The 14414-nt window shown below is 26.3% G+C and overlaps 1 protein-coding gene across 5 annotated transcripts in view; it reads right to left on the reverse strand.

The window, feature by feature from the left end:
- Positions 1-14414, reverse strand: part of LOC129976401 (neogenin-like) — a 60973-nt gene that overhangs the window by 17991 nt on the left and 28568 nt on the right. For 4 of the 5 annotated variants that reach the window (XM_056089977.1, XM_056089954.1, XM_056089963.1 and 1 more), the window contains exons 8-17: positions 13508-13727; positions 11225-11379; positions 10815-11102; positions 8104-8153; positions 7664-7805; positions 6178-6288; positions 5475-5669; positions 5287-5382; positions 4217-4537; positions 709-816 (exon numbers count right to left, since the gene is read on the reverse strand). In XM_056089977.1, coding sequence (XP_055945952.1) covers positions 709-816; positions 4217-4537; positions 5287-5382; positions 5475-5669; positions 6178-6288; positions 7664-7805; positions 8104-8153; positions 10815-11102; positions 11225-11379; positions 13508-13727 — 1686 coding nt within the window. The remainder of the gene's footprint in view (positions 1-708; positions 817-4216; positions 4538-5286; positions 5383-5474; positions 5670-6177; positions 6289-7663; positions 7806-8103; positions 8154-10814; positions 11103-11224; positions 11380-13507; positions 13728-14414) is intronic. The other variant, XM_056089970.1, reaches the window with a different exon arrangement.

The raw sequence follows: 14414 nt of genomic DNA on the forward strand, positions 1-14414 counted from the left end.
GGTAACTCAACCAGGTAGTGACAGATTAATGCAATTTGTGGCCCTAGGCAGTGTATGCCATAAGCCCACTCTAATAATCAAATGATCAATTTTCATATTTTAGTATATTTTTAACATAATAATGTTTTATTTTAGATTCAGCTTTTTATTTTATTAAATTTTTGAAAATATAATTATTTTAATTTGTCTATTCAGACTGCAGATTGTCTAGTATTTATTTTTGAAAATACTTTTCAATAGCAAATTATCAGCACTCTTATAACAAATGAATGCAAAGAAACAAACAAGAACCTGGCAATTATATTTGATAACGTATTAATATTATTTAAATATTTTATAAGTCATAGAATTTGTATCTTTACAATAATTTATTTAGCAACTAGGAAAATGAAGATTTTCAATCGACCCCTCTGTGGACCCCTCTCAACATTGCAACCCTAAGTAGCTGCCTAGTCAGTCCATTTGGAAATGCATCACCGCAATCAGATACTGATAATAGAAGTAATTTGAAAAAGTCCCCTTTACACAATAGTAGAGTAACAGATGTGCATGCATGCACACACACACGGAAAAAAAGTGTGCATATTATTATTAGATGCGTTTTTTGGTACAGTACCCCATACAAAAATTAAAGAACCAAAGATTGTCTGATTATTATAATAAATCAGTTGTAACAGAATTTGTAATGCAATTCAAACACTTTTTTACCTGTAATATGTCCATTGGGCTGCTTAGGAGGTTGCCAATGCAAATTGATTTGAGTATTATCATCTTCAGAAGGAACTACAGTAAGATCTCTTGGTGGTGAAGAAGGAGCTGCATTCATATAAAATTTGACATAAAATTACTACTCTAAAGTTTTTCACTTCATGATAACTCATTAAATCAATAAAAAAAGATATTCTAATGAATAAAAGCAAAGCCAAAGATTTTTTTTTAATTATAGGAAAAGAACAATAATAATTAATTTTTAAAGCATAAGTTATAAGTACCCTATCAGTTATTGAAAGCTTAAAAAGGGCTGTTAGACAATTATACAAAATGTTTAGACAAAATAATTTGCAATATTTCAATGTTAAATGAAAACTTATGACTACACTGGCATTAATCTTAATTATTTTCAACTGACAAAACCATCTTAACTAGACTAGTCAAACTATCTAGTCAAATTTTATCTAAAAAATAAATATTTTATCAGGACTTTTTAAGCACCTTAAGAAAAAAAAATTATCAACATAAAAAATAAAATTTTTGATTGTAGAATGAAATGTACTAAGTTAGATAATAACCAAATAATTATCCAATTTTAAATATAAAACACCATCAATAATTGCTAAATATTTTCTGCCATTATTGAAACTAAATTAATTAAAATGTTTTCAATACAAGTTTTGTTTGAAAAATTTTAATAAAGCACTTTTATTGCATATTTCAAATCATTTCATTACAATACAGATATCATTATTAAGAAAGATTATTATGGTGCTACTTCATGGACATTTCCCTTCCTTAAAAGAAAAAATGCCTATGAACATAACTAAACAAAGTTTGGATATAAAAAATATGCTAATTTTATTAAATATGTACATAAAAATTTCTTTCTTTCTAAAAGTTATTTTCCTCTTTCTAGCTTTTCCAATTTGTTCGATTTTCACGCAAATGGTTTGTTTTCCAACACATAAGATTATGATAGCAAACAAAAATTACTAAACTCTCCAGTTTTGTAAATTTATTGTTTTTAAATAAATGATTTAAAAAAATAATAATAAAAGCAATCACCCAATTTTATTTTCCGACATAAAAATTTTTAAAACCAAATAAATATGATTTGGCAATCATGGATATACTACAAAAAATAAATTTAATGAGAACAGCATCACACCATTTTTTTTAATGAAAGAGCAACACAAAATATTCTTTTTTTTTTCCCTTTCTTTTTTGATAGATATTAATTTTCCTTTCTAAAACAATTTTTATCGATGTATAATTTACTGAAAATCTATTCAATATGTATTCCAACATTTTTATAACAAGTAAGTGCTGTTCATGCTTGAATAGCATACAACTTTCTTCGAAATTTCTATTCTGGAAAAGAAAGCTTTCAATAATTAGTTCCCTCTTACAGCTGCACTCAATTTATCAATTGCAGAACATGATGCATTATTAGAAAAAATAAAGTGGAATTAGCTATTTAGTGAAGAAATAATTTCATCTAGGAAATTGTTCTCACAAAACTTTTAAATATATAATCATTATTTTAGTGACTTAAATATATCAGATGTATAAAAAGGCACAACTGATCATTCTGAAATATTTTAAGACATGGTTTAATATATTCTGCAACTCGTCAGTAATTTCTCTAAAACTTTCTTGCATACACAACAATAAAAACGTCATCACCCCTCCCTTCCGCATAAAAATTAGGTACATTAAGAAAGAGCGTGAAAGCCCCGAGTATTTAAATTTTTTATTTTCCAAGTCTGCACATAAGCATTTTGTGCTTCACAGTATAGTAAAGAAAGCCAAATAGCATTTTGGAAGTTTTTTGAGAGCCAAAATGATACAAATCTACAATTTTAATAACAAGATGATTTATCAAATTCCATTTATCTAATTTTTTTGTTGCAAACTGAGTTTTCATTTTTATATACATAAGACTGACAGATAGTAATTTGTTCACCGATCTGGTTTAAAGGTTGATATTGATGATACTACTTTAAATGTTAAAAAATCGTGTGCCAAATTTTAATGATATAGCTCTTGATGTTTTAAAGTTATCGTATTCATATGCACTTGGACAGACTGACACACACACAAACTTCCTGTATATGGATTTTAATCAAAACTTCATAGAAATCTGCAAATTTGGTGTTAAAATAATATACACCAAATTTCATCTGTCTAACTTGTGAAATCACAGTTTTTTAATTACCATGCTTATAAATAGATATGATTCCATTTTTTTTTTTTTTTTTTTTTTTTAAATCTGAATTGCAGAGAAAGGATGAAATGTCAAGCTCGAATTTTTTGGTCATTACAATTCTTTCTCTTCAGATATTTCGTATATCAGAAAGTAAAAACTGAATTTCATTAACATTAATTTATTCCTGATATCTTGAGTATAGGTAACCAGTAATAACCTACAAGTAAATTTGGGACACAATTTCTGCTTCTTCTTTTTTTTTTTAGAAGCTTAGAACCAATTAGTGTATGCACTTCTGAAAGCTTATAATGAATTAATTTAACATGCACTTTCCCCATACATTATTTAACAGCTCTAAAACTTTTTAATGGTAAAAATTTCTTACAGTACAAATATTCAAATAAATTAATAATGATAATTTATTAAATGATGTTGAAATATAATTAAAAAAATGCTTTACAAAAAAATAACCAATGTAGAAAAACACTCCATGGCTTGTTGAAGTTACTGTTGAAAGTGAACTCACGTAGTTTTTCAAGAATACATAAAATTATCACTAAAAAAACAACTTTCTCCATATCTAAACATGAAAAGGAAATGAAATAAAAGTCAAAGAAATAAATGAAAGAAACATATCTTCCCCTTATTAACAAAATTTCCGTAAACTTAGATACAGCCTTTTCCAGGCTTCATTGATAATTCTTTCAAAGATTAAAAAACAGACATTTCAAAGAAAATTGCAGGCAGATATGGCAAGGTTCTGTAATGAAGTGAAATCCCAACCCTCACAAAGAAACACAAGCACCTGGACAAAAAATAGCTATTTATATAAGGACCATTAAAAATAAACTATTTTTGTGGATTTTTAATGACACTATTCATTTTAAAATAATAGTGAAGCAAATTAAATATTACTTAATTATTTTTTTCTAAAATAAGTAAGATAATGAAATTGTTATTTTCTTTTATAAAATTAACTATTTACATATGCTACAAAAACATTGGGTAAATGTATTGAGACTTCTTTTATTATTCTTAATCCAAAGTCAGTTGCATCATTGATTTTGCATAAAACCAATAATTTTGTCTGCTATTTAAAACTAGTTTCTTTTCAGAATGCATAAATATTTGATATACAGAAGCTGGTAATAATAGAATACATATAAAACCTTTAAGTAATTTTATACAATAAGTTTCAATTAAAGTTTAATTACATTTAAAATTGATTTTTTGGGTTTTTAAAAAATAATACAAAACATGTATAGTATTAAAAGCATATATAATAAATCATACCTGCTTCTTGAGTTGTGTTCAAAACACTCATACTCCATGTACTTTCTTTACGTCCTTTCACAACTTTCACTGAAAACTCATATTGAGTATTTGGTTTCAGATCATCTATCATACAATTCAAATCTGTGGAATTAAAGTACTTGAATTTGGGGGCACCAGAATAAGCATAAGTGGTGTATCGAACTGTATAATATCTACTATCTGTGACAACTTGGTTACGAGACAATGTTGAATCTGTCCAATAGAGCACAACGGTAGATGATGAGAGAACAATAGCTTTCAAACCAACAGGAGGTAACATAGGTGTAAATGGTTCAGGGGCTAAAAGTAAACAAATAAAAATTACAAAACAATTACAAAAAAACAAAAAATAACAAATAAAACATTAGCAATCTTTCACTTTCTAACAATATTTATTATTTTTACAAAGTATGCATCCCTAAAAATAAGCACCTATGTACTAACTACATGCCAGAAATTAATTATTGCAAACATAACACTATATTGTAATATGAAATCTTCAATTTCATAAAACAAAATTTAAAATCTCTCAGTATTAAATAAAATTAAAATATTGCTTTGTTATAAAGTAAATAATAATAATTCAATTATCCCAAACATAGCACTATATATAAAATTAAATCTTTAATTTTGTAAAACAAAATTTAAAATCTCTCTCTATTAATATATATTTTGACCTATTATAAAATAAATAATAATAATAATTCAAAGCTTCTATAGTTGCAAAAATATACAAAAAGATATATAGCACTTCTTAACCCTTCAACGGTACAATAAATGTTTCCATGCATCTTAGGGCTATAGAAAGAACACTGTGTTATTGCAAAACTTTTATTTCGACTGATTTTTTTTTCTACAGATATCACTTATTGATATTCAAAATTAAATTCTATTTTAATATAATATATCAATTACTTTTCAACATATTAGAATCATATTGGGTATACAAATACATACATTGCTTGAGGTGTCTTTCTCTTATTACTCATAAATATTAAAAAAATTACTTCTAAGTACTAAAAAAATCAAAATTATAATTAAAAACTTACTTGATTCTGCTTGGGTTTTAACAGTTTCATAGACTGGCCTGCCATCACCAACTTCATTGAAAGCTCTTAAACTGATTACATACTCACTAGATGATTCTATATTAAAGCAAAAATTCAATGAAAGAAAAATGAAAAGAATGTTACAAAAAAGGAAAAATAAAATAGAATGCTACAGAACAAAGACTTACGGAGATCATTAATAGTATAATGGCGTTGTTTTCCATCCAAAACTTTAGTATAGACATCAGCTAAACCAATACCCCAGCCAATTTTATATCCTCTCACAACAGTAGTTTGATCTCTAGGTGGACCCCAACTCACAAAAATTGCATTAGCCGATGGTCTGGCACGGAGAGCACTTGGCATGTCTGGAACTGAGCTCTCTAACAAAAATATATATTAATTACAACATGTCTCTTACTGTATCAAACTAAAAAATATATATTTAGACACAGTGTCAGTACCAATAGCATTAAAGCAAAAAATTTCACTTGAAATGCAAAAATAATGTATGAAGTGCACAAAATTCACATTCAATTTAATTATTAGAATAGAGGATTATTTTTACTAAACCAGTTACAGTTGGCATTTTTTTACTACTGTACTGCAACTTTTTAAAGTTAGGATTTTTCAGATAAAAATCCTAACTTCCAATAAAGGATTATAATCAATCAGATGACTCTGCATGACCACTTCATTCTATTTCCATAACTAATTTTTCGTTGTTGTCATTCATTTGTTTAAGCAAAGCGTTGTCTATATTGTATGCACTCTGATTACATTTAAGAAAAAAAAAGTTACTTTTCAAAATAATAATAATAAACTATAAATAATAATAATAAAAAATTAAGAACTGGAAAAGTTTATAATGAAGTGCAACTTTAAACTTACCAACTAAATCATTAGTATATGTTTCTACAGTTTTCCACTCTGTAAAAGGTCCAGTACCATTAACAGTCAATGCAGCAATTTTGACCATATACTGTGCACCTTTTTCTAAATCTAAAAAAATAAATTAAAATATGTAAGAATATGTATGTTTTATCTACAGTATCTATACTTGAAACATGTATTAAAAAACTGATATTTTTTATGTAAACAGGCATTTTAATGAAGAATTTTATATAAAATTTACACATAATAACAAATAAAATGATTAAATTATACATTGCAAAAAATGAAAAATCTGAATATTCCATTAATTTACAGAATGTAAACCTAAATACTCTTACAAGTAGATTTAAAAGTTAACTTTCCTAAAATTTCTTCTATTGGGATATTTATTAAGGCACAAGGGGTATGGTATGGTACAAATGTTACTTTTCTTTTTATTTTTGGAATTTATTAAGAATATACTAAATTTCTTTCTGCACAGTTAAAATTTAAAATGATGCAAAGTCTTAAAATCGAGATTCTATCACAAGGCTAATGTACTTCAGAGAACTAAAAACAAGAAAATTAAATATATATTGCAATATTTTTACCCACAAGTAGGGTTATTAATTTGTAATTTCTAAGGGGAGATAGATATCAAAAAACTTTTAATACACAAGATGTTCATTATAATGTGACAATTATTCATCTAATTTGAAGATATTTTCAATCATTTAAAATTAAAGATTGAAATTTCAAACTCTTCTTTCCCCACAAATTGGATAGTTCATCTAAAAACTCACTTGAGATTTTTCCTCCTCCAAACAATATACATTTAACTTCCAATAAATTCAATCAAATTATCTTACTTGCATGTTAACACGGGAATATATAAAAAATTACATGATATATATTAGAAAACATGTGAAACTGAAATCTAGTGATTAAAATTTATCAGCAAAATGAACTGTGATACAAAGTAATTTTAATATTGTGCACATTAATGCTGTGTTATAACCTTAATATCTCCAGCATTATATTTTTGAAAGGCTAACAAATTCAACTAAATCTTAAAATTGCAAAACTTACTTGTATTGAATGCATCATTGTCACATAATTCCTTGAAAAATATTGCTGCATACTTGCAGTTTCATTATTCAGCTAAACTGATGTGTCAAATTTTTAACAGACATATTTTAAGCATTTCTAAAGGCACTTCAATATTATAATCTTTAGAAGAATGGTGTATGTAATTAAAAACTCATATTTAATAAAAAGTTTCAATACCATAGAGGATCTATCAAAAATATAAATATGTACAATAAACAGAGTAGACAGTCTTGGAAAATGAGAAGAGAAAAACTCTTTTAATAAGCCTCCTAAATTTAAGATATACTAATGAAATATTTGTGGTAAATCATTTGATTAAAATTCTAGTTAATAACAATTAGATTGGCATTGTAGTTTATCTATTCTGCAAAAGATTCCAATATTCAAAACTTACCAACTAGAGCATACAAACGTCTACTTCCATCAGTAGTATATGTTTCACCATTTCCATTTTTCTTTTTTACTCGGATTTTATAACCGGTTATAATTCCATTTTGGAATTCTTTTGGAGGAGGTTCCCAACGAATTATTATACTCTGAAATAATTAATGAAATGCAAATGAAAATCATAAAAACAATTTAATTTGCAAATTATAAACAGTATCTTTGATTTTAAAACTGCTAGTTTTGTTGGAAGCATGAGTATGAATTTTAAATTTAAATTAATTTTTTTTACTTCAAATTTACAGAGATGCAGTAACAACTTTTCAAAATAATATATATAATGATATATTTGAAGAAATTCAATGAAGAAAAATATATGAAAAATTAATTTAATTCAGAGAAAATATTCAGTTACATTTATAATATAGAGTTTAAAATTAAGCAACTTACAGATGAGCTAGCAGGTTCTAAGGACACATTTTGAGGAGTAGCACTTGGTTCTGAAAATAAAGGTCGGCTTGAAAAACATAACATATACTTGGAAAATTAACATGAAAAGTTAAAGATTATGATTCTGTGTTACAAATATTTTTGGTTCTGTACGCAAATTTAATTAAAAATTCAAAAAATGGGTAGTCAAATCAAAACTTTCACATAAATAATTTGATGCTGCATAAAATAAAGATTTTTCTCTTCATAATAGGCTATATTTGATATCACTCAGTGAAATTTACAATTCAAGGTAAAAAGTTAGCCTTAAAACATTGTGGATGGGAAATCACAAAATTAAAGAATAATCTTCTTATACAACTCAAATATTTAAGTTTCACACTTTTTTCTATAAAATTAATTTTGAATATAAGCTGTTTTGAATCTTAAATAAACATTTAAAACTATATATATATATATATATACACACACATAAAAGAAAGACATGATTATAATTTCATCTTCCACAAAAATACAATGCAAGCAGAAACAAATACTGTACAGCTAATAAATAATTTTTTTTAACTATACATGGTACAAGATTTTATTTTACCCCGTATTAAATCCATAAAATTCCAATAAATTGATTCAATAATTTTTTATATATAATTTTAAGTTTACTTATTTTCCTTTTTTTATTTTGGGGTTCCTTCCCCCTCCCTTAATTGACACATTATATGCTATGACAGAATGCATATCCATTGTGTTAATATATTTTTGCTTCACAAAAATGCAGCAGAAGAAAATCAGATTTTTCTTTTGTTTTTTCTGCATGTGTGAATATCGATTCAAATCATTGTTTTAAAAGATGAAAAAAAAAAAAAAAAAAAACAATCTTCAAAAAGAACTTAGGTAAAGGAAGCTAAAATTACTTGACAATAGCAAAATGAAGGAAATCCTAAGACTCATGTATATGAATAACTAACTAAAAGGGAAACACCCAAATGACTTCATTGTGCAAAATCAGCGGCAGGTGGGACATTTGAGACGAATAAATTTTGCTTGCCTTGTTGCTTATGGCTCCTAAATTAATTTGGATCAGTTCAAAATCTTAATGTATCAAGTATTGTTTTACATTTCATAACTCAAATGATAGTGCAGCATAGACAGATATGGCTCTTGTGCCACAAAATTTAAATAACTAAATTAAACATAACTCAAGTGAAAAAAAAATAATCCTGGTGGTGGATGATGCTTGGTAACAAAAAGTAGAACCTTAGCAACATTTTTTATATTAAAAAAAAAAAAAGATTCAGTTGAGCCCAACAGAGAAATTTATTACAACACCAAAGGTAAGAAATATTGGAAGAAGGGGGATTTTGCTTAATTTATCGTTGCATAAGGAGAATATATTCTACGGAGAATAATTAGAAATTATTATTACAGACATACAGCGTTAAATGTTTGATAACTTGAAGTATATCTTAACAGTCAAACAACCTGCATCAGTCAAGAAATACAGTACGAATAAGCACAGCATATTCAACAGAAAATTTAAGTTTTTCAGTAAGAAATTCCCTTTTCACAATATTGTCAAATTATAACTTGTTTAGATCACTACAGCATTTTTTTTTTTTTTTTTGGTGATAAAAGTTTTTGTAGGAATTCTAGGCTGTAGAGATTGCAATTTATACAAAGAATTAAAATGAATGTGGATATTTTAGTGCTCAACAGGGCACATTATTATTAAATAAAATGAAGATAAATTTTGATGTTTTCTCACTATAACTTCCAAAAATAAATAGCATAAATATTCTTAATGCCTATCTCAAATTGAAAAATTATCTTTTCAAACATATCAATTTATTTGCTTTATAATATTTGTATAAAGTTAAAAATATTTTAAGTGTATTTTGCAACAATATATTTCACTGCTGAAATAAAATTTTCAGTAATGAGTAAGATACTGTTTAAAGCACATTTTTAATGAACTAAAGCAAGCAAAGATGAAATTTTTTTAAACATATCTACTTATTCCTGCAATATAATTAGACTGATAAAAACACTCTCTTTAATTTAAAAATTATTTTCTTATTGTAGTATACACTACACTTTTTATTGAATCAGAAATTTTTTATGAATGTAACATAACTTCTGACATATAACATTATAATGAAGCATATGCTACAGTACATGCAAAATTTCAATCCTAAATTATTCTACTTTCTTTCTTTCTTTATATTATATATATATAACATTTCAAATTCAAATTTCTTTTGTGTGATGACGAAAAAAAAAAAAAATAGATGACATACAACACAAAGAACAAAAAGGTGAAGGGTTACTAAAATAGTATAAGTCACATGTCTATTAAAATTTGAAATTTAAAAACATTTTGGTTGGAAAGTTCTAAGATCAAACAAAAAATTAAAAATTCTAATGGGGGTTTTACGGAATATTTTATCCTGATGACTCAAATGGTTATCAAAGGAAGTTGAGAGATGAATAATTGGAATAAAAGCCAGAATATATCTTCAAAACTAACTCTGTAACTGGTAATGCCTCAAAGATGATTAAACATCACAATGATGGGTAATGAATTAAAAATGAAATTTATGCATTTCATTTTTCTTCAAGAATTATTCATCTTAATACTGCATAACATTATATGCAATCTAAATACAAAACAGAAAAAAAATATTTGAAAATATAAATAAGTAAAATGTTCTTACTATCAGAAAAAGTTTGAAGAGTGATTTCTTTCGTGTTAATACCAGGTCCATTCTTATTAAAAGCTGTAACCCAAAAGGTATATTCTGTAAATTTTTTCAAGCCATGTAGCTCGTAGCTGGTAATTGTAGTATTGACGGAGCGCTCTTCAGATGAACCAACTTCCATGTAATGAAGCTTGTAATATTGAATGGGCTCTTTTACATCTTCTGGGGGACTCCATTTAACGAGAACTGATGTAGAATTGCGTGGTATTACCATTAAGGAATTTGGAGAACTTGGCACATTAACTGTGAAAAAAAAGTAAATAAATAAACATGAGTTTATTTTATAAGATTAATAAAAGCCTCATCAATCATGACCAAAATTAATATATTGAATTTGCAATAGTGAGAACGATAAAAAAGCTTACCATCTGGAAATGTGCGAACAAAAAGCTCTTTAGACAGCCTTCCAGGTCCATGCTGATTATAAGCAACAACCCGAAAAACATAACCTGTATCAGGTTGTAATCCTTGAATGTTAGTGTCTTCCAAATGTGGACGTGTAATATTATGAAAACGTTCTCTGCAAAAAATAGAAGGGAAATAATATCATTTTTTTAACAACTGCTTCAATTGAATGAAAACAATATTTCCAGTTTTAAGAAATAGGAAAAAAAAAACAAAAAAAATATATTAAAAAAATATTTTAACACAAAAGACTAGCATTTTTTGTTTTAATTAGCTTCTGTTTTCATTTATTACAAAATTCTTCCTTCAAATTTTAGAAATCAAAATTTGAAATGATTTTGAAACAATCTTATGACTTTGAAAAAAAATCTGCAAACAAAACCTTTCCAAATAAAAATACCAAAACAATTATTCGGACTTAGCATGACTATATTTTAGTACAGTATGTAATATACAATTGTAATCCAATATGCAAAATGAAATGTTTAAGTTTTTTAATTAATATACAATGAGCAAAGTTAGTTTATCTCTCTCTCCCTATATATAAATTTCCTTTGAAGAAGCAGGCATAGATTTTTATTATTATTATTATTTATGATTTAATAAAATAGTTCAATTTTCACCTCTTAAGATTTTTGTTAAAACCATGATGGGGGTAATACAAAGAACCAACTGGGAAAGCAGAAGGAAAAGAAAAAAAAAATCATAAAAAAACATTTTTAATTTATATAATTTCAGAAAAGAATTTCTGAATTACATAAATTAAAAGAAAGAAGGAAGAATTTTCGAATTTTTCAGTCTTTTTGTTCTGTGGGAAAATAACAGTCGATGCATTTCAGAAGTTAAAGTCAAAGCTGAAATGATTAGGAAATTACTTTTGGAAAATAAGTTAATTAAAAATATTAGATATATATATTCTCCTTGAGAAATAACCTTTTTTTTTTTTTTTCATCAATTATCTGAAATGGGTTTGATCCCAATTAATTCAGACAATTGAAACTCTACAGTACCTTAAGTCTAAAATGAAAAAACTATTTATAATATTCAGATTAAAATTTGTGAAAATTTTAGTGGTTGATTTAAATGTTTGTTTGTACGGCACAAACATTACAAATAAGATATCTATTATAATTCACTCTAATAAAATAGCAGAATATCATATAAGAAAAGGATTAAAATGAGTAGAAGATATATAACTGCTCCTATAACTGTTAATCATATTTACATCCTATCATATATAAATGTAATAAACTAAAAGCAAATTTTCAAACTGTGAAGTATGCATAGTTTAGTAGATTTAGAATAAATATATTTATTTACACTGTTTATAAATAACTTTGACAGAGTTTCATTTCAGAATTCATGATATCCAGATATCAGTTTTAAAAAAGAAAGAAAAACGACACTTGAACAACAGCGAGTTTCATTACATTCACTTCAAGTAAACCTAAGATGGTTGGAAAGACAAAGCAACAGTTCTACTGGTTCTTTACATTCTACCCTCCTTCCAAGCCAGCATGTTCTATTAATGATGTTCTGTTTCATTTCAGAAGCCATAATGTCACCCTTAATTGATTTAGCATCTAGCATTGATCACTTCTCCAGATGGGCAAGATAACACCCAATGTGATAAAATTATTTTGACATAACAAAATTTGTCCTGAGAAATGAAATTTTAAGGTAAATAAACTGTGCTTTTTTTCATATTATTTAATCTTTGAAATAATGAAAATTTAAAAAAAATTATTTATTTTGAAAATATATGGGAATTTCCAGTCCAGCCACTTAGGAGATATCAGTGGCCTTACCTTTGTTACTTTCATATCAATTGTGGCCAAAAAAACTTTTAGACTTCATTTGTATAATGATAATAAATAAAATTAGGAGTTTTTGAGAATGCTTTAACCCTTTCGCAGTCCTCTCCTGTCCACAAAAATTTTTCCCCAGCGGTCCTCTGTTTTTCGCTGCATATAGTGTTATTTTCTCTGTACACATTAGTATACATTATTAATATATATTATTAGTATACATACTCTGTATACTATAATATATTAATACAGATTAGTTTTCTCTGTACAAATTACAATAAATAAAATTAAAAATTCAAACAAGTGAACATTTACAAAGCATTTTCTGTCATTTTAAATTTTCTGTCATGAAAGCAATGGTAGATAAACAAAATAAAAAAACATACACATTTGTTAAAATTAATGAATTATAAGTTAAAATCTTAAAGAACTGACCTTGTAGAATTAGCCTCTTTGTAATATACAACATAATATAATATGTTTCCATTTCTTTGACGAGGCTGCTCCCAGGATAAAGTGATGAATCGAGTATTTACAATGATAGCAGTCACATTTTCTGGTGCAGATGGAGCTTCCTTATGATACTGCAACTGACCTGGTATATTTGGAAAGGAAAGTGGAGTGAAAGGAGCAGAAGTAGTTGGCTCAGGAGAATCTTAGTATTATTTGAATACGGTTAACATTTGCATTAGTACAAAAGTTAAAATTGCGAAATGCCGGAAAAAGTTGCAAAGCATAGGAAAATTTAGAATAAAGAATAATTAAAAGTGCAATTAGTTACATGGTTATTATATTTGATAAAATTGTAAAAAAAAAGTTAAAAGAAAGCAAGAAAGGAAAAGAAACAAATGAAAAATTATTATCTGTATGATTATTACATGTTAAAAATATCATAATGTAAATCATCACAAAAATAAAAAGCCATGAACTATCATAAAATTAGTACAACTACAATTAATACAAAAATTCATGTCATATGGGAAGCATAAGATTAAAGAATCAGATTTTAGCTCAAATATTAATAATTACTAAGAATCCTTGCATTAAAAATTCACAGGTTAATAACATTCTGCATGCTAAGTTTCATAACTGGAGATAAATCCGACTTAAATCTGATTTAAATAAATAATGCATGCATATTAAGCACTTTCAGTTTTTCAAAACTCTATAATTGAAAATTTAAAGAAAATTAAAGGAGATTGGGCAAAAAAGAGTCAATAATTTTAGGGTTTAAAATTTTTATTTTGAAAATTACTTTCAGTATCCAGATTTTCAAAAAAAAAAAAAAAATCATTATGTCAAATGCACACACTGCTTAAGAGACCAAGCAACAAAATGTATT

The sequence above is a fragment of the Argiope bruennichi genome, chromosome 1 (assembly GCF_947563725.1).
Source record: "Argiope bruennichi chromosome 1, qqArgBrue1.1, whole genome shotgun sequence".
Taxonomy (NCBI): Eukaryota; Metazoa; Arthropoda; class Arachnida; order Araneae; family Araneidae; genus Argiope; species Argiope bruennichi.